Here is a 25,488-nt window from a genome sequence, read left to right as displayed (position 1 = left end):
ATGTGCAAAGAAACAAATGAAGTCTTTTTAATTTAATTTAATTTAATTTAATTATGGGACTTGTATGCCGCCCTATCTCCCGAAGGACTCAGGGTGGCTAACAACAATAAAACAACAATAAAAACAGTAAATACAAATATTAAAAGAGATTAAATTTTACAAAGCCCGACTAAAAACCAATAAAAATTAAAACAAAATTAAAACCTGCATTGTCAGTCCAGGTCGGCCAGTTGGAAAAGGTATGTCTTTAGGTCGCGACGAAAGGACCGGAGATCTGGGGCCATCCGAAGTTCTCGGGGGAGCTGATTCCAAAGGGCAGGCACCCCAACAGAGAAGGCCCTCCCCCTGGGGATCACCAGCCAACATTGTCTGGCCGATGGCACCCTGAGGAGACCCTCCCTGTGTGAGCGCACAGGGCGATGGGAAGTCGTTCCTGGCAGCAGACGGTCCTGTAAATATCCCGGGCCTAAGTCATGTAGGGCTTTATAGGTAAGAACCAGCACCTTGAACCTCACCTGGAGGGCAACCGGCAACCAATGCACCCCACGCAGGAGGGGTGTAATATGGGAGTATCGGGATGCTCCCACCACAACCTGCGCAGCCGCGTTCTGCACCAGCTGAAGCCTCCGGGTGGCCTTCAAAGGCAGCCCCATGTAGAGAGCGTTGCAGTAATCTATACGGGAGGAAAAAAAGGTAAGTCAAACAATTCCAACTTTGCAATCTTTCACGAGAAGTTGGAATTGATTGATTGACCTTTTTTCCCCTAAAAAACCCTTCCTTTGTTTCCTTGCACACCGCAGCGGCGGCGGATCACAAAGGAGAAATGGCATGGGGCTAGGAATCAGGCAAGGAAAGAATGGCAATTTCTGGGTGAGCGAGAATTTCTCTCCTTACCAGCCCCACTTGTACTGAGGCTGCTTTCCGCTCAGACGCATTGCTCTTGCCAATGGCCTGACCACTCACTTCAGCGCCCTCCCTCCCTCCCTCCCTTTCCCAAGACTGCTGCTTTGCTTGGCCTGCCAGCCCTCACCTCAACGCCCTGCCCACTGCCACCCTGGGGCTGCAGGGGCTAGCCTGGTATGGGAAGGGCACACACCCCACCCTTCTGCCACTATGCAAGGTAAAGTTGCCACACCCACCCCTGCCCAGATGCCCTTGCCTCCCCCAAGCGTTTTTTTTTAGTAACCTGCCTTTCAGCTGCATTGTATTACTCCACTTCTCAGCCTTCGCCATGCGTTTGTGGGACTATGGGTAAAAAAAAAATTCATCAGACTTTCTAACTTCTCATGAGATTTCACAAGAAGTTAGAAAGTCTGATGGAACTTTTTTTTTACCAATAGTTCCACAAACTTGCAGGAAAGGCTGAGAAGAGAACAGAGAAATGGAATGCAGCTGAAAGGCAGGTTAGTTTAAAAAAAAGGCTTGGGGAGGCGGGGGTGGGGGTGTCAACCTTACCCTGCACAGGTATTGATGCAGGTTGCTCATGGATGGGACTGAAGGCCTAGGACTGGGGCGACGGCATGGGTGCCTACAGAGAGGGCTGTGTGCCACCTGTGTCATGCATGCCATAGGTTCACCACCATGGATCTAGGTACACTAGCACCCCCTTGTATAGGTGCTCATGCAGCATTTTGTTTATCAGTCCATGTAAATACAGCAAGGGTACTCTGTAGTCTGAAGGGGAGGGACCAGAATTGAAAACATCTAAGAGGCAGTTAAACATCTAAGAGGCAGTTAAAAGCTTTTCTGCTCAGACTTCTGGTTTGCCATTGCGGTGCTGCGGACGCTGGAAGATGAACTCTGTCTTTCGCATCCGTATTGCCATCTTCTCTCTTTAGTGGCCCTACAGTTTCCTTGATTTGTTTCTTGTTGTTAATATGTTAAAAGAAACTTTTTCTTATTGTCCTTGATTTCTGTTGCAAGTCTTTGTTTGTTTTGAGCCTTTGCTTTCCTGACTTCTTTGCATGTTCTGGCTGTCTGCTGATAATCGGCTTTAGTATGTGCCCCTTTTTCCATTTTTTGTATTTGTCCTTTTTGACTTTTAGTTTATTAGAGAGATCTTTGTGCAGCCATGCTGATTTCTTCTTGGATTTCTTGTTTTTCTTTCTCAGTGTACCGTGCTGGTCTTGGCTTTTATGATAGCATTTTTCAGGGGTTCCCATACTTCTTGGGTTGTTTTCCCCTTTAGGATTTTCATCCATGGGATTCCCCTGAGTCTTCATTATCTCTCTGGAGTTTGCTGGATGGGGCATAGGAGCTAAGGACTCCCTAATAGAATTTAATTTTAATTGAGAGCTGTTTTAGTGTCAATCTGAGATTTTCCAGTCACTAATGCAAAACTTTACTGAGCACACTATTTCGGCACAGATGAAAAGAAAACTAGCTCTGGTTAATTGATGCCTAAATCAGTTTATTAAAAGTATAGAGTCTCCCTCCCCCCTCACATTATCCAATAGAGTGTCAGAAATTATTATGAGAGAGTGTTTTAGTTCTCAATAAACATGTTTTGAACAACCTTGGTTCTCACAGTTTGGCAGTCCAATGTCTGAAGCCTGCATTCCATTCCTCCCTCTCCTCCCCTGAAATGTGTAGGCAAGCTAAGAAGCAGTAATGGACACAGCAGCATAAGCATTCTTTGCAGTTTGACACTACATTCTTTTTTCAGGGTGCATGGCCTTGAGAACTGGCATAAACATAACTGGCTATGAGTTTCTCTGTTCTTCATCAAGCTGTCATTCCCCCCTCCCTATTTCCCATCATCTAGCCATATAGGCTTATTGCCTATTTGTTTTCCCCATGCTCCTTCTCCCTAGCCTTTGATGGCAGGATGCTGGTGAGGCATCAAGCCGGAGAAGTCAGACCTTTGAGGACTGTTTTGGGCAATAGACTGGTTCTTCCATTTAATATTATTGTGAAATTAAAGAGTTTTTATGTCTTTTGACTTCCAGTTGGTCTTCTGCTAGTATTCTGCTTGTTTGTCCTATGTCACATATGAATTCATATGAATCACAACAGAGCTGTTCTAGTCTTTACACTGTTGTGTTATAAATGACTCCTGTTTTTCCCTCTGTCATCTTTTGGTTTACTTAGGATGTTTTGAGGGCTTTAATTGGTTTGTGTATTGATTCCATATGGTTGTAATAGTCTGTGGTTGTGTGCTGATTCCATGTGGTTGTTAATAGTCTGTGGTTTCTGAGATGTTTTTGATGTATGGCAGTGTTATCAGTTATACAGCTTGTGTTGGTTGTACTAAATTGGTTGAATGGTCAGCCACTTTTTGATGAAGTTGCATGGATATCATTATTCATTACCCAAACCAGGTAACATTATCAGTGTACTGTACTAAAACAACTAAATTCTAGGAGCACCAAGGACCCCTTATAGTAAGTTTTATGCAGCATAATAGCTATGAAGTATGAAGTAGTCTGAAGTATGTTGTATCTTTTAAAAGTGTCAGGAAATATTTTAGTAAAGAAACTTTTATTGATTTAGAAGATTTTGGGGATAGAAGAAATCTTGATTTGCCTTGTTTAGATCAAAGAAATACTTGAAAATCCTCATCTGATAACTGTCATCAAAATTGAAGATGCTGGAGATGAAATTGTGAACAATGCCATTTCATTTGCTCTTTTTAAAGGTATGTTATCATTCTTATTTTCTCATTTACTTAACTTATATGTTACACATTTCTGCATTATGCCCCCCCCCAGGACCAGAATGTTCTTTGACTCTAGATGCGGTAGTAATTCTCCAGACTGAACTGGTATGCAATTTGGGGGTTTTCCTGGACTCATGGCTTCTGCTTGAGGAGCAGATTACAGCCATCACTGGGGGAAGGCTTCATACCTCCTCTTCTGGTGCATCAATTTTGCCTTTTCCTGGATTGGGAGGTCTTTTTTAAATAAGGTTTTATTGATTTTCTAATATTACATCTACATATTTGAAAAGGAATGTGGCAGCTGAGTTACAATAATTCAATTACATATCAATATCATTAGTACAAACTATTACAGTAAGTAAGTATTCCCTGTCTTTCCACCTTAATATATACTGTCTCATATTTAGAGTAATACAATTCTTATTCTATCAATCAAACAGAAACTAATTTTCTGACATTTATCAATAGTTTTAGTTTATATATATATATATATATATATATATATATATATATATATATATATATATATATATATATATATATATATATATATATATATATATATATATATGTTTTAACATTCAATCTTTTAGACAATCAGTGACCTAATAAGTTTTCCCCATTTCTCATTAATATTTAAATTTAACATTTAATATTTATCATTTCCAAATTTTGCATCACCTCAATTCCTTTATCACAATTCCTCACAAGATCTAATGTTCAGGATACACATCTTATCTATATAAGGTTCTCACCATCTATATCAACAAATTAATAATACAATATAATATTCTTGTTTTCTAATAATTTTCAAATATCTTTAATTTAAAAACCAAAATTTCTTTTATTTCAACGTTTAATACTTCCTCTGTTTTTCTCTTTATATCTACTATCTACTATCTAAATATTATTTAAACTAATATTTTTTTTCTTTTTCTTACCACTACATAGGGACCTATTTATTACATTCATCAATAAGATTTTAGCTTATATATATTTTAATCATCTTTATGTGACCTTTACACACAAATCAATATTAAAATTTAACTGTTAGTAATTATACTTCTAAATTTTACATGGCCAAAATTTCTTTATCTCAGTTCATAACAATATCTTATATTCAAAATACACATCTTATCTATTTAAGTATATTCTATTTTAATTCTCATAAGTAGATCAAAACCCCATTCTTCTTCAGTCTTATTCTAGCTTTCTTTCATTGCCAAATCATCTTCCATGTCCATGCTTTTGGGTCAACAAGCAAATCTCCTTGTATTGTTATATCTATTATTTGACATTGTGAAAACCATCCAGTCGCCATTTTTTGGAGAGGACTAGCAGGTCCAGCAAGTCTTCTCTTTATTTTTCCATCTCAATGTAATTGTCCTGAATTGTTTGTTTTCTCCTCCATCTGTTTTTCTTTTTGATCCTCAGGTTCCTTCTGATTTGTATAAGAAATCTTTTCCTTTTTCCATACTATCAGTTTCTTTTCTGGATTTTCCATTATCTGTATTTGTTGAGTAGTTAAATCTTCTGTCATAGTATTTAATTGTTCCACTTTTTCTATTGTATTCTGTATAGATGATTCTTTAGTTATAGTCATAGTTTGAGATTGCATATCCGGGCTGCCTTGTTGTTTTTTTCTGTAGCTTCTTATTTCTTCAGCAGCTGTAAGGAGATTTTGAAGAATTGCTTTCAACATAACAAAAATTTGTTCCTGATCTTCTTCCATAGGAAAACTCTGTTCCTGGTTTTCTTCCATGATAGTATATTAAACTAAAAGCTTAACAGTCAGGAAATCCACTAGATAAAAAGCACAGCTGAGCTTTTCACAGCTGAAGTTTTGAAGTTGCATGTATCTTATCTATTTTCTGGGCTGTCAGCCAAGTCTCTTTTAGACAATAGTAGGTTAAAATATCAAGTTTAGCCACAAGATGTCGCCCCAAAGTTATTTTGATCTTTTCAATTTTATTTCAACTTTAAAAGGGAAAACCCCTTCAGTAAAAATAAAAAGTAAAAAATAAAGAATAGAGAGTCTTTTAGTCCACCAATTTTAGAAAAATAGAATTCTGATTAGGATCCAATTATTTTTTCAACATTTTAAACTCCCCTGGGTAGTCGGTTGCCGCTGTTTCTAGAGGGAGAGCTAAAATCTCCCTTCCCTCTCCACAGGGAAAAAAAAATACTTTAGCAGCTTATGCAGGTACAGAAAATAGAATTTAAGAGAGGTTGATCTCACCCAGTCTCTTCCATGCTGCTTTAAAGTTGCCTGATGGTAGATGTGACTTTGGCTGTCTGCAGCCTAATGACAAGCCATATTTCTATGGCCGATCTTTCATCCACCAGTTTGGAGGATTTTGCTGGCTCTAGTGGGAGAGCTACCACCTCCTGTGATCCAGCGAGGGCCCCTCCTTGCTGGTCACCTCCAAAGGGCGACTTTCAACCCTTTTCACAGTCGCCCAGTGGTGCAAAACTGGACGAGGAAGATGGAGCTCATCTTCCAGGTGTCCATGGTGACTGTGCAGCAAACTGAAAGTCCTGGATTGGGAGGTCTTACTCAAGTTCACCCATGCCTTGGACATCTCCTGTTTGGATTACTGAGTGCACTATATATGGGGCTGCCTTGAAGACAACCTGGAAATTTCAGCTAGCCTAGAATGCAGCAGGGTGCACAGCAATGGGAGCTCCTAGGTTGCATCTTCCAGTTTCTTTTTGGGTGCAATTCAAGGTGCTGGTCAACACCTTTAAAGCTCTACATGGAACAGGTCAGGTTATCTGCTGGACCACCTTTCCCTAAAGATATGTACCCATCCCAGGCTTCTCATTTGCCGATGCAGCCACTGTGGACTTAGAAGGCAAGCTCTGTCTTCCACGTCCATTTTCTCTTCACTGGGGGACCCTGGAAAGGGTTGAAAGTCATCCTGCAGGGGCAATGAGCAAGGAGGGGACACCCGCTTGATTGTGGGAGGGTGGCAGCCCTTCCACTCGATCTGGGGCAGCCCTCCAAACTGGCAGAGAAAAGACCAGCCATAGCAATATGGCCCATCATTATGCTGCAGACAGCCAAAGTCAAATCTACTATCAAGCACTTCAAAAGCAACACGGAAGAAACTGGGTGAGATCTTATCTTATCTTTACCCTAAGTACCTTCTCTTCCTATAAAAGCTGTCTGAAGTATCTTCCCCCTTTGAGGAGAGAGGGAAGGGAATTTCTATCCCTCCCTCTAAGTATAGCGGCATTTGACTACCCAGGGGAATCAAAGCATTAAAAAGAATTATTTTAATCTAATTGAATTTATATGTTCCTGAAACTTGGGGACCAATTTTTTCCTATTTTTACTGGAGACTTTTGTTTTTATCAACAAAAAAGAAATAAAATTGGGAAAATAATTAGAAAAATGGCACCAGTGACATCTTCTGGTGAAGCTTTGTATTGCAATTTGTTATTTTCTAAAAAGTCTTGCTCAAAGCCCAGACCTTAGATAAGACTTTCCTGACCTTGGCACCATCTGTGAGAGGTTCAGCTATAACAGAACAGCTGGGCAGCAAAATTGGCCTACTTGAACTGTGAATGTAAACTTTTACTGACTTTTGCTTATCAAACAACTTTTACTAGAAAGACTATTTACAAATATGTGAAAGAGATGGATGAAGACCAGGAAAAGTTTTGTTCCATATTGAAAGCAATACATGAAACTATTCTTTCAGCTTGTGATAAAATGAGACCTAAAATAAATGATCAAGACACCAGCTTAGATGCACAAAGCCAAATTTTGACTACAACCAAAGAACCAACAATGCAGAAAATAACAGAAGAAGTGGGACAATCAAATACTAAGACAAATTGACCAACACAGCTGGTGGAAAATCCAGAAAAGGAAGTGACAACACTGAAAATGGAAATTACTTTCTATATAAATCAGAAGAAATTTGAGAAAGAACAGATAGAATTAAAGACAAATATATCAGAGCAAACATGGGGGACTGGAATAACAGGGAGACAATTTAATGAATACAAATGGGCTAGTCCTTCCAGAAAACTGGCAATCAAATGGTCCCCTTTAATTCAGATAACACATATAAGAATAGAGGGAGATTTATTTGACGATCTAAAAGCGCTGATCTGGAAGCCTAGTTGGCAAAAGAAGAAAGTTAGAATAAGATTGGAAAAATTGGGGTTTTGACTCATTAGAGGGGATTTTATATCGTCAATTAGAGGCTTAAAGGGAGATGTTGAGATAAGGGGAATTTTGGTTATTAGATTTAAAATATTTGAAAATAAGGATTCGACCTGTTTAATATTTAAAAATTAGACTTAAAAGAGAAAAGAAAATTAATTATTACGAATATGTTTGATTTATTGATTAACCCAGACAATATATACAATGGTTTTGATTTATTAAAGGGGATATTGTATTATTAAGTAGATGATTTAATATAGCAGGAAATAGATAATTCTTAGGAAATAGAACAAGATTATATTCAAATAGATAAAATGTGTATTTTGGATATTATAGTTTGTTACAAAGTGAGATAAGAGAAAACCTGGTTCCCAAAGTCTGAAAATTATGGATATCAAAGGTTAAATTGGAATATTGTTGAGAAACTAAAAATTGAATAAAAATTAATAACAGGATATGGATTATCTATGAAGATTGAATATAATTAAGACATGCATAAGCTAAAATTTATTGATAAATGTAATAATGATGTTTTTATTGAGTTGATATAATTAGAAATGTACTGGCTTGAATATGAGACAGTAAATGTTAAGGGAAAAAGAGAAGAAATATCTGATGTTGTAACCTGAGATCTGTACTAAAGATTTTGTTATTGAACTGTTGACTAACCCAGTCACCACGTTGCTTTTTAAATACTCAAATATAAAATTGGAAAATTAATAAAATATTTTTTTTAAAAAAAGGTATGTACCCATCCTACCAAATCTGATACAAAATGGGACAATTGACTGTGGCAACATTGTTGCACTCACTTCACCCCGGGTGCCTCATTACAGGAGACCTATCATGGGTGTTCATTATCAGTTGGCCCTCTGTCAGCACTATGCCGTGCCACTGGACCTCCTCCTTCCCCCTATTGCGTGGCCACAGGCAATTCACTCAGGAATACTTATCCCTACCTGATTCGCAGCTCAGGACACTAACAGCCAGCCAATTCATGCATTGATGGATGGGCCTCTGCCTTCCCATTGGACTGCCTTAGGCACTGGGGTGGGGGGGCGGGGGACAGAGTGCCAGGTCTGGAAAGGCCCATGGGGGGGTCCTGGCACCATGCTTCTGCCACTGCCACTGCTGCACTTTGCACAAGCCCTGAAACATGTAGCCCATCTCCACTTCCCATGATGCTGCCTGCCCCACCCCCTCAAGCTCCCCTGTGCCAGATTTGTGGCATTTCACAGCTCATGCAAAGTGCAACAGTGGTGACAGCAGAAGCGTGATGCTAGACTGCCTCCCACAGGGACTAAATTCAGCCCATTTGGAGAGAAATCCTGACATGTGCAAACTACAGAATGCCAGTAGTGTCAATTCCCACATTCCATTGCAAGGACAGCCTAGTTTCCTCTGTTCCTTTGTAGCACTGTGAGTGTGGAGCAACTAGTTCTCTGGGCACATACTGAACTTTATTCTTGAAAACCTTTCAAGGAAAAACAGTCCAGTTGCCTCTTGAAAAATTCCCTTTGGGACAACCATGACCTGGATGACTGAGAATCTCCATAGGCAAGATGATGACTAGTGACATTCCCCAATGGCTTTCTACAAGCAAAGTCAAAGGGGAAGCCAGCAAAAACTTGGAAGGTGAGGTCCTTGCTTAACAATTCATGTGGTCCTTGTTTAACAATGGTAACTGGGAATTTCCATTACAGTTATGGGGTGTCTCACTTCACAATTGTATCACTTAGCAATGGAAATTTCACTCCCAATTACCATCGTTAAGCAAGGACTAAGTTTAATGGTACATATTAGCCTAAACAAGGTTAATCTAATTCAATCTATCAGGATAAAGCTAGAAGGGACCTTGGAGGTCTTCTAGTCCAACCTCTTGCTCTAGCAGGAGACCCTATACCATTTCAGATAGGTGGCTGTCCAGTCTTTTCTTAAAAACCTCCAATGATGAAGCACCTACAACTTCTGAAAGCAAGCTGTTCCATTGGTTAATTGTTCTCACTGTTAGGAAGTTTGTCCTTAATTCCAGGTTGCTTCTCTCCTTGATGAATTTCCATCCATTGTTTCTTGCCTTGCCTTCTGGTGCTTTGGAAAATAACTTGACACTCCCCCCCTCTTTATGGCATCCCCTCAAATATGGAACATTGCTATCACGTCACTCCTATTCCTTTTCTTTTTAATCTTTTATTGGTTTTTTAAAAGATGGATCACATTTATTATTTTTTAAAATTTTAATTCCATTTATATCCCGCCCTTCTCCGAAGACTCAGGGCGGCTTACAAGCTTAGCAGTAGCCTTCATTCTATGTATATGCCTGCTTATTAGGGCTTTCACACACACCCCAAGCGGCATTATTACAAAGTCAGCTTATTGCCCCCAACAATCTGGGTCCTCATTTTACCTACCTCAGAAGGATGGAAGGCTGAGTCAACCTTGAGCCTGGTGGGATGCGAACCTGCACTAATTGCAGGCAGCTGGTGTTACTTAAGGAGGCATTAGCCCACTGCTCCACCAAGGCTCTTGGTTTGTTGATAGTTGATAGTTGGTTAACAGTATGTTTGCTGGATATACATTTGTAAAGAAAAAACATTAACAATTGGTTTCTATAATCCATATCCGCATACTTAAACAAAATATTCTCTCTATAATCTTGATTTTCACTTTGAAATTTTGCTTTTGACCAATACCTTTCTTGATCAATATATTTTGCTAAGTCAGAATGTTTTTCCATATGTTTTCCCCAACCAATTATACAATTTATTCCAGATTTCATAATAATCAGTTTCATCTTTGAGTTCCAACATCAACCTATCCATTTCAGCACAGGATAAAATCTTATTTACTACCTTTTCTTCTGAGGTTGTCTCATTATCTTTCCATCTTTGTGCAAAGACTAATCTTGCTGCTGTTAGCATTTGCAATGATAGGTATAAGGATCCTTTATTATATTTGTCTTTGGTAATGCCCAGCAGAAAGAGTTCTGGCTTTAGCTCAATGTTCTGCATTAATATCTCTTCTAACAACTGTTTTATCCAATGGCAAAATTTTTGTGCTTTTGAGCATTCCCACCACATAGGTCCCTGGTGATTCTTTGCATTTCCAACATTTCAGTGAGGTCTTTTTATCCATTTTGGCTAATCTCACCTGGGGGAGGTGCCACTTATAGAACATCTTGTATAGGTTTTGTTTGTATGCAGTAGCTAATGTGAGCTTCCTATTCCTTTCCCATAATTCTTGCCATTTGTCTAAATCAATACTATAACCAAAATTTTTACTCCAAATTTACATTGTATCTTTTACTTGCTCTTCCAACATATCCTGTTCCAATAAATATTGGTATATCCTTTTTATCTCTTTTCCCTCCATTCCTAATAAAATTTTGTCTAATTCTGTATGTTCTAGTTTTATTCCCATTCTTTTTTATCCTTCATATATCGCGATTGTATTTGAAGGTACGCCCACCATTCAAGTTTTATCCCTTCTTCTAGTAACTTTTTCCTCGATTTTAGTTCTCCTCCTTTGTCTAAGATGTCTTTATGTGCGGTTACCTTTCCTAATTTCATAAAATTTGGGTGTATAAAGATATCCAATGTGGATAACCAATTAGGGATTTCTATATAATTACATTTTTAAATTTTAACCCATACATCTAATAACGCCCGTCTGATGTAGTGTTTCTGGAAGTACTGATGAGCCTTATGCTTTCCTTCCCAAAGAATTGCGTGCCACCCTATCTGCATATCATGACCTTCTAAGGCTAATAATCTTCTGTTTCTCAAATGTATTCACTCTTTCACCCAGGTGAGTGTGGCTGCTTGATAATATTTTTAACAATCTGGAAGGCTGAATCCAACTCTTTCCTTAGAATCCTGTTAAGAGTTTAAATTTAATTCTCGGTTTTCTCCCTTGCCAAATGAATTTAGATATAATTTTATTTAAATTTCCAAAGAACCCCTTTCCTAATCTGATTGGTATACATTGAAATAAAAAAAGTAATTTAGGTAGAACGTTCATCTTTATTGTTGCAACTCTTCTCATAAAGGAGAGCTGCAAATTTTTCCATCTGTCTAAGTCTGTTTTAATTTGCTCAACTAATATATCATAATTATCTCCTTTAAGTGTGATGCATGTTGCCATCAATTGAATCCCTAGATATCTCACCTTTTTAGTTATCTGAATATTTAATTTCCCAACTAGCTCGTTTTCATGTAATTTCGTCATATTCTTAACTAACATTTTAGTTTTTTCTTTATTAATCTTTAAACCTGCTACTTCACCATATTCTCCCAATATTTCCAACAACCTTACACCAGACTTCAAGGGCTCTTCCATGATGAAAACCAAATCATCTGCATAGGCCTGTAGTTTGAATATTTCCTTTTTGGTTTCTAAGCCTTTAATTTGTTCTTCTTTCCGAATTATTCTAGTCAAGACTTCTAGAGAGACGACAAATAGAAATGGTGATAATGGACAGCCTTGTCTTGTGTCTATTTGAATTTGAAAACTTTGGGTCGTTTCTCCGTTTATTACTACTTTTGCTTCCTGTTTCAAATAAATTGCTTTTGAACATATTTATAAACTTTTCGCCAAATGCCATATATTTTAACTGATTCAACATGAAATCCCATTTAACGTTGTTGAATGCTTTTTGCACATTGACAAAAACAAGTGCCATCTGTTTTTTATTGTGGGTCTCGTAGTATTCCAATGTGTCTAATATAGTCCTGACATTATATCTTATCTCCCTCTTAGGCAAAAAACCATTTTGGTCAGGATGGATAAATTCAACCAGAAACTTTTTCAATCTTTCTGCCATTATCGCCATAAAAAATTTATAGTCCGAATTAAGTAATGATATGGGCCTATGTTGTTGTTGTTGTTAGTTGCGAAGTCGTGTCCGACCCATCGCGACCCTATGGACAACGTTCCTCCAGGCCTTCCTGTCCTCTACCATCTTCTGGAGTCCATTTAAGCTCACGCCTACTGCTTCAGTGACTCCATCCAGCCACCTCATTCTCTGTCGTCCCCTTCTTCTATTGCCCTCAATCTTTCCCAGCATTAGGCTCTTCTCCAGTGAGTCCTTCCTTCTCATTAGGTGGCCAAAGTATTTGAGTTTTAGCTTCAGGATCTGGCCTTCTAAAGAGCAGTCAGGGTTGATCTCCTCTAGGACTGACCGGTTTGATCGCCTTGCAGTCCAAGGGACTCGCAGGAGTCTTCTCCAGCACCATAGTTCAAAGGCTTCGATTCTTTGGCGCTCAGCCTTTCTTATGGTCCAACTTTCACTGCCATACATTGCAACTGGGAAGACCATAGCCTTGACTATATGCACTTTTGTTGACAGGGTGATGTCTCTGCTTTTTAGTGTGCTGTCTAGATTTGCCATTGCTTTCCTCCCGAGGAGCAAGCGTCTTTTAATTTCTTGGCTAATGGGCCTATAGTTTTGGATAAATGTCAAATCAGAATTTTCCTTGGGTAATAATGTAATAGTTGCTTCTTCCCATGAGGTCAGAGTCTTTGCTTTTTTTAACACTTCATTGAATACATCTAATAAGATTGGGCCTAAAAATTCTTGACAGTTCTTATATATTTCAGATGGTAATCCATCCAGGCCTGGCGTCTTGTTGCTTTTTTGCTTCTTAATTGCTTCTGTGATTTCTTGGAGTGTTACATCATTGTTTAACATGTTTTGAACTTCTTCTGGGACCTTTGGTAGATATGCTTTCTGAAGGCATTGTAGTATTTTATCTTCTCTAATACTCTCTTCACCTTTATAGAATTTCTTATAAAATTCATACATCACGTTTTTTCCCCTTCACTCTGATAGATAATCTCCCCATCTTTATTACATAATTTACTACTCCATCTTTTTTCTTTTTGTTTCTTTAATCTGTAGGCCAGCCATCACCCGGGTTTCTTTGTATGTTCATAAAAATTTTGTGTTAACCTTTTACTTTCTGCACAGTTTCTCCTTGTCCATAATATTCAGTTTGTGTTTAATTAGATCTAATTGTTGTTTGAGATCCCAACTTTTCAGGGTTTTTTGTAGTTGTATTTCCAATTTCTTATGTTCTTCCTCTAAGCTTTTTTGGAGTTGCCTTTTTTTAGTTATCACTGGCCATATACGCAGTTGCGACTCCTCTCGTAGCTGCTTTAGCCATATCCCATAGGTTTTGGCTGTTCGTATCTTCTTTCTTACTAGGGATGCGGTGGCTCAGTGGGTTAGGACGCTGAGCTTGTCGATCAGAAGGTCGGCAGTTTGGCGGGTTGAATCCCGAGTGCCGCGTAGCAGAGTGAGCGCCTGTTACTCGTCCCAGCTTCTGCCAACCTAGCAGTTCGAAAGCACGTAAAAATGCAAGTAGAAAAATAGGGACCACTATGGTGGGAAGGTAACAGCGTTCCGTGCGCCTTTGGCGTCCAGTCATGCCAGCCACATGACCACAGAGACATCCTCGGACAAGCGCTGGCTCTTCGGCTTTGAAACGGAGATGAGCACCGGCCCCTAGAGTCGGAAACGACTAGCATGCATGTGCGGGGGAACCGTTACCTTTACCTTATCTTCTTTCTTATTTGTTTGGAGGAACATATGCATTTGCTCTTCCATCTTAGATTTAAATTCCTTTTGGTTCAAAATTGCTCTTTTAGGGTCCACCTCCTTTTCTTCTGTCCTTTCCATCTGATTGTAATTGCATTATGATCTGCCCAGAAATTTGTATCTGTTGTGACATCCTCTACTTCCAAATTTAGTTCTTTTTGTATTATATATGTAAACAGTTAATATACATCAATTAGCAAGTTATTCCGGCTAGGGAAACATTCTGACAGGAGAACACGCGGGAACTTTGACAGCTGTCAAAGTTCCCCACACGGCGCAGGCGCAACCACTGACAGCTCGCGGCTGTCAAAACACCGGACCATGCGGAAGCCTGAGCTGTCATAGTGCAGACGACGCGGATTGGTCCGGATAGACGCGGCGCCAAAATGAACACTCCTGATTGGCCCTCGCTGACAGCTGCCGGCTATAAAAGCCGGACAAGTTATTCTACTGTTCGCTTTGCTCTAAATAAACCTTTAGTGAACTAGCCTGTCGTCCCGAGTGGTCCTTCGGCTACTTCACTGGCGACGAGGATGGGATAGCTCCGGAGCTAAGTCACAGCCGAGGAAGAGAGTTCCTGAGCTGAAGTCACGGCCGAGGAAGAGAGTTCCCGGCAAGAGCTGTCACTGGAAGTTTTAACTTCCATAGGAGCGACCCAGGACATGGCAAACTTCGGGCGTGTGAGGGAATTCGATACCCGCCATCCTGAGAGATGGCAATCACACCTAGGCCAGGTCGAGGGATTCCTCCTCGTCAGTAAAATCACTGACGACAGAGCAAAGGCCGCCGCCCTACTATACATCAGCGGACCTCCTGTGTACGATGCTGCCGTGGGCCTGTTCAGCCCGGTGCCCATCACAGAGGTCTCCTACGCGGACCTGGTGGACCAGCTGAACAAGTACTATATGCCGGCTCGCTCAGAACTGTACTGGCGGGTCCAATTCGCCCAGAAGAAACAGCATCCAGACGAGCCCGCCAACGAGTTCATCGCTGGGGTCAGACACGCCGCGCGGAACTGCTGTTTCCCCGACCTGGAGGACCGCATCAGAGACCAGGTGGTGATCGGGTTGAGGGACGAGAGGCTGCAGAAGAAGCTGACATCCAAGCCCGACATGAGCCTGGCAGAGCTGACCAGAGAAATCATGGCCTACGAGCACAACCACAAGAAGAAGCCGACTACCACGACCCCAGAGAGCCCAGCGACCGTCTTCCAAGAAAGCGCCACCCTCAGCGACAGCGAAGAGTCGGTGGATTTCACCGACGGAGAAGCCCTGCAGCGCAGAATGGAACGCAGGCAACCAAGGAGAGGCGACACTTCGGACCGCCGAAGGTCCAGGAACCCCCCTCCGCCACCGCCGCGTTACGAGCAACGGGCCGCCTGCGCCAGCTGCGGGGGCAACCATGCCCGAGGAAGCTGCCGGTTTAGAAACGCTAAGTGCCACAATTGCGGGAAGACCGGCCACATCAAACCGGTGTGCCGCAGCAAGGGCCGTGACAACATCAATGATTTGGAGGCAAACTCCCCAGGTAGGCCAGCTACCCAGGCCAGCCGAGAAAAACCGCCAGGGCCCCTGGTAGAAACAATTGACAGGGTAAACAGCCTAAGCTCAAAGGTTAAGATCAGGGTAAGAATTCAGGGGGTGCCCTGCCTCATGGAAGTGGATTCAGGGTCAGCAGTCTCCTTAATTTCGTTAAAAACTTATCAGGAGATCTGTCAACAAGGCAAGGGAAAAATTCCTCTGAGGCAAACCCAGGTCCACCTAGCAGACTTCCAGAAAACCCCCATTCCTCTGGAAGGGAGGGCTAATGTTGTCGTGCAGTACAAAGGGTTCAAGGGTCCCTTAGAAGTTCTAGTTACGCCAGGAAACCGCACCAACTTGATAGGGTTAAACTGGTTCGGCCCGCTAGGAATCGCCATAACGGGGGTAAATACAATTCAATCACCCAGCCTAGAAGCCGTTTGCAACAAGTATGCAGACGTCTTCGATGGCACTTTAGGGAAATACACCGGTCCCCCCATCTCCTTACAGTTAAACCCAGCAATCCAACCCATAAAGATAAGAGCTAGGAGAGTACCCTTTGCCCTTAAAGAAAAAATAGAAAACGAACTCGATCGCCTCATAGGTCTCGGGGTGCTCGAACCAACGGAAGGGGGAAGCTGGGAGACCCCTATAGTCACCCCTATTAAACCTAACGGGGAAGTGAGATTATGTGCGGACTATAAAGCGACCCTGAACCTAGCTCTCAGCCCCCACGCTTACCCGGTGCCAGCGGTAAGGGACGTATTCGCTTCCATCCGCTCTGGCGCCATTTTCGCCAAACTTGATCTCACGCAGGCGTATTTGCAACTGCCTGTCACTAATGACACCGCGGAAGCCCAGACAATTGTCACCCACCGCGGTGCCTTTAAAGTGAAAAGGCTCCAATTCGGCATATCGGCTGCCCCGGGTATTTTTCAGGGTATCATGGAGAAAACCCTGAAAGGAATACCCGGGGTCTGCCCCTATTTCGACGATGTTCTCATCGCCGGAGAAAACGAAGCAAACTTAGCTGACAGGCTGTCAGCTGTGCTAAGCCGGCTCAGAGAAGCCGGCCTCAAACTTAAACGGGAAAAGTGCTCTATTGGAGTCACATCCACAGAATTCCTAGGGTACAAAATAGACGGCCAAGGCATCCACCCCACCACAGAAAAACTAAGGGCTATTCAAACAGCACCAAGCCCAAGGAATAAACAAGAGCTCCAAGCTTTTTTAGGATTATTAAACTTTTACCATGCCTTCCTTCCCCATAAAGCCACTATCGCTGAGCCTCTGCATAGGCTCCTGGACAAGGGAACTGTTTGGTCCTGGACCAAAATACATGAGAATAGTTTCCAATCATTAAAAAAGATTATTTGTCACAGCTCAACGATCACCCTTTTCAGAGAAGACACCCCAATATGCATCGCTTGCGATGCCTCTCCCTATGGAATCGGGGCAGTGTTAAGTCATTTATTCAAGGATGGTACACAAAGACCCATAGCCTTTTATTCACGCACTCTGTCTAAAGCAGAAAGGAATTATGCACAAATAGACAGAGAAGCCCTAGCAATAGTCGCAGGGGTTAAAAAATTTCATGACTACCTTTATGGGAGGCCCTTTACTATATTTACAGATCACAAACCCCTTCTGGGCATATTCACGTGGAATAAAACTACACCACAGATTCTCTCACCGAGAATACTACGGTGGTCCACATTCTTATCGGCCTATTCCTATCAGTTAATACATAAACTGGGGAAGGAATTAGGACACGCAGACTGCCTCAGCAGACTGCCCATTCAAAGCAAGGACGCAGACCCAGCCCCAGCTGGACTGATTCTAGCAATCTCTCAACTTCCAGATTGCCCCCTGTCTGCAAACATTATAGCCAACAATTCAGCTAAAGACAAAATACTTAGCAGAATCCTCAAATGGGCCACAACAGGGTGGCCAGCACAAAACCCACACCCCCAATTCCAGCCATATTTTAGCAGGAAAAATGAAATATCTACTCATAGGGGATGCCTGCTGTGGGGAAATCGGGTCATAATACCAGAGAAGAACATAAACCAAACATTACACATTTTACATGAAGGACATCCAGGCATTGTCAAGATGAAAGCTATGGCCAGAAGTTATGTCTGGTGGCCTGGCATATATAAAGAGATAGAAAGATATGTGGGAGGGTGCTACACCTGTCAAGAGACCCGAAACGAGCCACCCCAAGCGCCAATTCACAAATGGGAAACTACGAGGAACCCATGGTCACGTATACATTTAGATTTCGCAGGACCTATCCAGGGGCAAAGTTTCCTAATTATAGTGGACAGCTATTCTAAATGGCTAGAAGTCACTCCCCTTAGAAAAACAACGTCAGGAGCCACTATACAAGCCTTAAGGAAAATATTCGCCACACATGGCCTTCCAGACACCATAGTTTCAGACAATGGACCTCAATTCACCTCTCGTGAATTTCAGATGTTCGCTATGAAGAATTGTATTAGGCTGGTCACGTCTGCGCCATTCCACCCATCGTCGAACGGGATGGCTGAAATTATGGTGCGGTCCACAAAAGAAGCTATGAAAAAATTCGCAAAGGGGAACTGGCAGCGGCGTCTCAGCCAGTTCCTCATGTCACAACACGCAACTCCATGCACAACAACGGGCAAATCACCGGCGGAACTGAGATGGGGGAGGAGGCTGATAACGCGGCTCGACAGACTGCATCCTGACACATACCCGGAAGAAAAAGAGCACCCCTACCCAAACCGCACACTCAAACCAGGGCAATTGATATGGGCACGGTCATATACGGATAAAAACAAATGGGTCCAGGGGACAGTACTAAAACAAACGGGACCCATTTCCTACCTAATAGCCACACAAACTCACGGCAACGTACGCCGCCATATCGACCAACTCAGACCCAGACACCCACCACACAACTCAGAACACCAACCAAAGGAACTCGATCTACAACCCCCCCCAGAAATACTACCTATACCAAACCAAGAAGAAGAACAGCAAGGAAACGAACTACCAGAACCAGACAATCCCCCACTTCCTCGCCATTCCAACAGGAACCGAAGAGCCCCCGCCTACCTAAAGGACTACCAGTGGGCAGGTTCCGCCAACCAAGGGGGAGGGAATGCTCCAGGGGAGGGGTAAGGGGTGTATTATATATGTAAACAGTTAATATACATCAATTAGCAAGTTATTCCGGCTAGGGAAACATTCTGACAGGAGAACACGCGGGAACTTTGACAGCTGTCAAAGTTCCCCACACGGTGCAGGCGCAATCACTGACAGCTCGCGGCTGTCAAAACACCGGACCATGCGGAAGCCTGAGCTGTCATAGTGCAGACAACGCGGATTGGTCCGGATAGACGCGGCGCCAAAATGAACACTCCTGATTGGCCCTCGCTGACCGCTGCCGGCTATAAAAGCCGGACAAGTTATTCTACTGTTCGCTTTGCTCTAAATAAACCTTTAGTGAACTAGCCTGTCGTCCCGAGTGGTCCTTCGGCTACTTCACTTTTGATATCCAGACCATATCAATTCTGGACCATGATAAGTGGCGACAAGAATAGTGCATGAATTGCCTTGTTTTCAAATTTCTCTCCCTCCAGCTATCCTGTATATTAAATTCCTCCGCCATTTTAAAAGAAGTATTGGGAAGTATTCTTCTAACTCCTTTCCTTGTACCACTTTTGTAATCTAACTCTCTGTCCACTATTGCATTAAAGTCACCCATTAAGCAAATATTCTCATTTTCAATTTCTCCAATAACCTTAAGCATTTTTTTTATAGAATTGTTTTTGTCTTTCATTTGGGCATAAATTCCAATGAGGGCTACTTTTTTTATTCAGAAGAACCTCGATTATTAATATTCTACCCTCTTTATCCTTATAAATTTGTCTTACCGAGATTCCTTCCCTAATATATACCACTATTCCTCCCTTTTTCTGTTGTGATGATGACACAAACATAGTTCCTAATTTGGGATAATTCAGTAAATCTTGTTGTCACCTATTTATATGTGTTTCTTGTAGGATTATTATATCCAGATGCATTTTACTAAGCTTATTGAGAATTCTATTCCTCTTTGCGGGGGAGTTTAAACCATTGACATCTAAGGATAAAATCGCTGTTTCTTCCATATCACTGCTTATATTTTGGTCTTGTCGCCCTTGTTGGTCTGATCTCTTTAAGTTCTTTAAATCTGCCCTCATCACCATTACCATTGTCCACTTTTCCCCTTCTACCGATCTCCCTTTCTTTACTTTGTAATTCCCTTGTTTCTGTAATCTGTTCTCCTATGGCACCTTCTTCTCTCATCTCTCTTATTTCCAACTCTTCTTCACTACCAAAATATTGCCTGAAGAACTCTTCTGCCTTATCTATTATATCTAATCTGTATCTTTTCCCTTGCCTTGTCACCATAATTCCTTCTGGTGTCCACCACCTGAAGTTAATGTTTTGTCTTATTAGTTTAGATGTTATGTGTTGATATGGCCTTCTTAGATCTCTTACCCTTCTAGGGATTTGTTTAAGAACAACTAATTGTTTCCCTCTAAATTCTATTGGGTCATCTCTGGTTCTGTATAGAATCTCATCCCTAATCAATTTTTTAATGAATCTTATGTGAATTTCTTTAGGCAGATTATGTCTTCTCGCATAATTAGTCTGGATCCTATAGATTTCATCTATCTCGTTCGCCATTTCTTCCCTCCCAATTCCTAAAGCACTCGCTAGCAAGTTTGTCATCATTTCTGGGAGATCTTCCCCTTTTTCGTCTCTCACATTTTGAAAGCGTAGGTAGTGATCCACTTTCTCTGTTTCGAGAAAAATAACTGCCTTTTCTAATTCTTTGTTGGCTTGCATAAGTTTTTCATTCATTTTATCTACCCTTTTCTCCTCCTTTTTCATTCTTTCTTCGATCTCTAATAATTTCTGTTCATTCTTTAGGATTTGTTGTTGAAACCACTCACATTTCTCATCCACCACCCCATCATTTCTTTAAGTTCTCCAGTGTCACTTCTCCTATTTCTTTTTTCAAGTCCTCATGGTTTCTTAACATTACTTCCTGTAACATCACTTGCACGTCCTTAAATGAACTCGCTCTTTCTCACTGCATCATCTCTTCTATTGATCTTTGCCCCACTGGGTTCAATTCAACTGATCTCATTTGAGTAATTTGCTTCCTTCCTGTCCCAACGCTTGTTAAATTAGGAATACTTGTCATGTTTTGCAATGTTGTTAACCAGCCCTCCCACTTATGTTCAATCCTTGTTTTTCTTTCCAGCATGTCTGATAAGGTAATTTACCTATATAAATGTATTCAACAAGATATACAGATCTAAAAAGTCTTTCCTCCTCTCCAAACTTTCAGTCTCTTGTTCTCATATAGGTTTTTTTCAGTTTTGTCACACAACAAGAACTTGTTTAACTGATTATTAATTTATTATTAATTTATATAAGCCCTAATTTTACTTACAGATTTTCCTTCTCTCTGAAACAGTCTTTCTCTTCTTTATTTTAACTCTATGTCTGTTTTCTTCTCAGCCAGTAGAAAAAACTTGTTTAAAGTGTCCACTTTTTCTGCTTCATCAGCACTTTTTAATCCTCAGTTTTTAAATTGTTCTAAATTCTTACTTGCTTCTCACGTAAAAGAAAGGCCACTCTATCCTTTTCAGCCCATATAATCCAATTAGTTAAGGTAAAAACATTGCCCCCAACTTATCTATCACCGCTGCTCCATGGGGGGAGAGGGAAAGTCCCTCCCTTTTCTTTCTAGGGCTCCTTTTCTCTTCTCCCTTTTAGAAATCCTCCGGGGCAGCTCTCCCTTCTCGGATCATTCACACGGGGTCGTTAGCTATACACACCACCAGATCCTTCACACCGTCACTTCACTGATTCTCCATTGCTTTCTGTCCAGCTGGCTGCTGTCACTTCTTCACGGCTGCCATTATGGCCCATCTCCTTCCCCCATCCGGCTTCTCTGAGGCTTTCCTGCTTCTGTCAGACCCAACCGCCATCTAGGATGGCTCCACAGAACGCCTCATTCTTCTGATCCCCCTCCGAGGAACCTGGGACTCCAAAAAATCTGCTGGGCGAGGGGAAGAGGTTGCAAAAGCAGCACTCTTATCCAGAGCGCTATCCTGATGCAGCCATTCTCCTCAGCAGCTGGTCACTCCTTTTCCTTCTTTTCACTACCCTAGACGTGCCCAATTTCTGCATATGAAGAAATATGGGATTCTGGAACAGTATTTCAGATGTTACATTAACTATCAACAGGACAATTAGGCATATCTTCTTTCGCTGGGGTTGCTTACAACAACTCAATATAGAGTAGCATGGGATTCACCCCTTTAAAGTGGCCACTGGGCAGGACTTTGTATTTATCCCCAAATTGCCCTCAGGCCACTTTCTAACTGCCTCCTTGAAGGAGTGGATCACCCAACTGTAAAACACCTGGCCAGTAGTAAGAAAAACATTGGTGGAGGTAAGGGAAATGTATAAAAAACAAGCTGACAAAAGGCGCTTGACACCAAAAGACTTTAAAATTGGGGACAGGGTGTATTTATCCACCAAGTATTTATAATCTAAACAACCTTCCAACCTTCCATAAAACTGGGACCAAAGTATTTAATGTCCCATTTAAAAAGTTATCAACCCAGCCATTGTTGAGCTTGAGCTGCCAAAAACACTCAGGCAAATGCACCCTGTATTCCAGACATGTCAAACACAAGGCCCGGGGGCCAGATCCGGCCCACGAAGTGGTTTCATGTGACCCGCGAAGCCATCCTGGAAACAGTGAGGGAATGGCCCCCACTGCCTTGGCCCTGGTCCAGAGACCCTCCTTCTGCCAGAGACCCTCAGATCTGTCCCACTCCTGCCCAGGCCTCCATAGGCAACCTTGATGTGAACGATGTAGAGCTGGCCATGCCCACCTAGTAGGCCATACGCACTCTAGCCACGGCCACCCAGTAGGCCATGCCCACCCAGACCATACCCACCCGGCCCCCTGAGGGCAACCGCAATGCTGATGCGGCCCTCAATGAAATTGAGTTTGACACCCCTGCTGTATTCCATTGCAGCTTATTGAAACAAAAATCACTTCCTCCCTACACCCAAAAATGAAACCACCTCCTGACCTGATTATGTTTGAGAGGGAATAACACTTTGAAATCAAAGCCATTTTGGACTCTCGGACACACCAGGACAAAACCCAATATCTATTACTATGGAAGGACTTTCCACCCTCCGAAATCAAATGGATGGACTCAAAGGCAACAAAGCTTCTAAATTGCTTAAGAGATTCCATGAGCAATAGCCAGAGAATCCTCATTGAATAATGACATTTGGTTTTTTTCTCTCTCCTTCTCCTGCTCTCTCTCTTTTGTTTCCATTGCAGAACTAATGTTGCTGTCAAGGGAGTAGTATGTCAGTTCTGCCATCTTCGGCTTCAAAACTCATAGGCATTCTGCCACCAATTACCAAGGCAGGGAGCTCAAGGGAACAAATGTGTCATGGTTCTGATGAATGAGACAAATCAAACAAATTGCATGCATATTATTTATCTAAAAAGTCTTAGTAATGAAATGAAACATCGGCACTCATGGAGGGATGCCAGAATCTGAAATCTCCTCCCCCCAAACCCTTCATAACACACACACAATCCATGTCCTTATCTAGATGTCATAAATCACATTATCCAATTAGTTTTACATATGAGGTTTCACTTCCCATTCTGTACGCAGGCATTTGCAATCTTATCACAACTTCTGGGTGATTCCTCCCTCCCAAATGAAACAATTAAAATAACAGTCTCTTATATTGTCAGTGCAAAAACATGTCAGGGTTTGCAGCATTGACAAAATGGACAATAAACATGTATTAGGGCAGTGCTGGGAAACTGGGAGGGGGGAATGACATTTGAGGAAGACTGGGGATGCTTTGAACCAGTTCATGCCAATATTCAAGGGCACCAAGATGCCAGATTGAAGGGAAAAGCTTGTATGCTTTCATGTGGGAAATTTAGTTCTAGCCTGACTTTACTGCAACCAGCATCTTTTAGTAAAAGAACCTATCACTTCACCTAAATAGAGTCAAGGGTCTTTCTTTCCTAAGGGATCAGACTGGGGCAGGTCTGACAAAACTAATATAAAAAAAGCCATTCTATTAAAATATGCAGTGTTATGTTTGTTCATATAAGGATTATAACTATTCATAGGAATTCCTAATTAAGATGAAATCAGAAAAAAATCAAAGTATAAAGAAATTAGGTATGGCATTTTGAGGGCAGGATGTCCTATTAATAATCAGGCAAAATGCTCATAATCATAGTTTTATTAATAACAGCATTAATTCTTCTTCATAGAAAGTCTAGACAAAACAAAGGGAGTTCAAACAAAATGAGTGGGGTGGAAAATGAGAATTGAATACTGTATTTCACAGAGTGTGATTTTAATATTAATACAGTTCCTCCAATTTCAGCTTTCAGCACAAATGAAGAAGATAAAGATGACTGGAATGGTCAACTGAAATTGCTTTTGGAATGGAATCAATTGGACTTAGCCAGTGAAGAGATTTTTACCAATGATCGACGTTGGGAGGTAGGTTATGCAGATTGAAAAAGCAAAAATTAGAAAGATTTTACTCAGCTGAAATTGGTACAAATGGTCCTACAAATAGAATAAAATTCCATCAATAATATCTAAGATAGACAAATTATAAAATAATAAATGTTGGAATTGCCATGAAACAAAAGAAACATTTTATAATAAAATACACAAGTCTACTGCAGAAAAATTTGGAATTTCAATGTGAAGTGAAACCACAACTTTTTTATTAGATATAATTTCAGGAAAAAATCAACAAGAAATGTGATAATTTAATGAAATATAGGCTTACAGCAGCAAGAATAAATTTTGCTCAGCCCTGGAAAATATGTCATTTTAATAATTATCTAATTGGGAACTTAAACTTGGAGAATATGCAGCAATTGCAAAATTCACAGTATACATACACAATAGAAGTGTAAAGAAGAATAGTTCCAATACAATATGCAACATGACAAATATAATCACTTACAGCCTGGTTTCTAAGGACTCTTAAATGTCTACAATTTTGTATATTAGCAGATGTACAAAAAGGGGGGAGTTAGAAAGCCAATAGTTGTTTTTTGTTATCTTTTCCCTGTTTTAAAAAATATTTTTTATACAGTGGTACCTCGATACTGAATGTTAATTGATTCTGGGAAGCATGATGAGTACTAAAAACTATGAGTGCGAAGCAAACCAGGTGACTTACCATGTGACCCTTTGTTTTGACCAGGAAAAACTTTTTTTTTCCTATGTCACTAATCTTCCCAGCATTGCCGAGATGCCCTACGCACAGTCACTCATGCGCTCGTGACCTCCCGTTTAGACTACTGCAACATGGGGCTGCCCTTGAGGACCACTCAGAGGCTTCAACTGGTGCAGAATGCGGCCGCGCGAGTTGTGATGGGGGTTTCCCAATACTCCCATGT

At 41.2% G+C, this 25,488-nt stretch overlaps 1 protein-coding gene across 1 annotated transcript in view; it reads left to right on the top strand.

Moving 5' to 3' along the window:
• TRPM8 (transient receptor potential cation channel subfamily M member 8) overlaps nt 1–25,488 on the top strand; it is a gene marked incomplete at its 3' end in the record, with an annotated part of 276,625 nt that overhangs the window by 148,004 nt on the left and 103,133 nt on the right. Inside the window, exons 9-10 of the mRNA XM_081341953.1 lie at nt 3,535–3,637; nt 24,453–24,571. Of these exons, the coding sequence (XP_081198079.1) occupies nt 3,535–3,637; nt 24,453–24,571 (222 nt within the window). The remainder of the gene's footprint in view (nt 1–3,534; nt 3,638–24,452; nt 24,572–25,488) is intronic.

This window comes from Vipera berus (assembly GCF_964194415.1).
Source record: "Vipera berus genome assembly, chromosome: 1".
NCBI classification, from domain to species: Eukaryota; Metazoa; Chordata; class Lepidosauria; order Squamata; family Viperidae; genus Vipera; species Vipera berus.
Note: the sequence above shows the minus strand (reverse complement) of the source record. Positions and strands in the feature narration are given on the sequence as shown.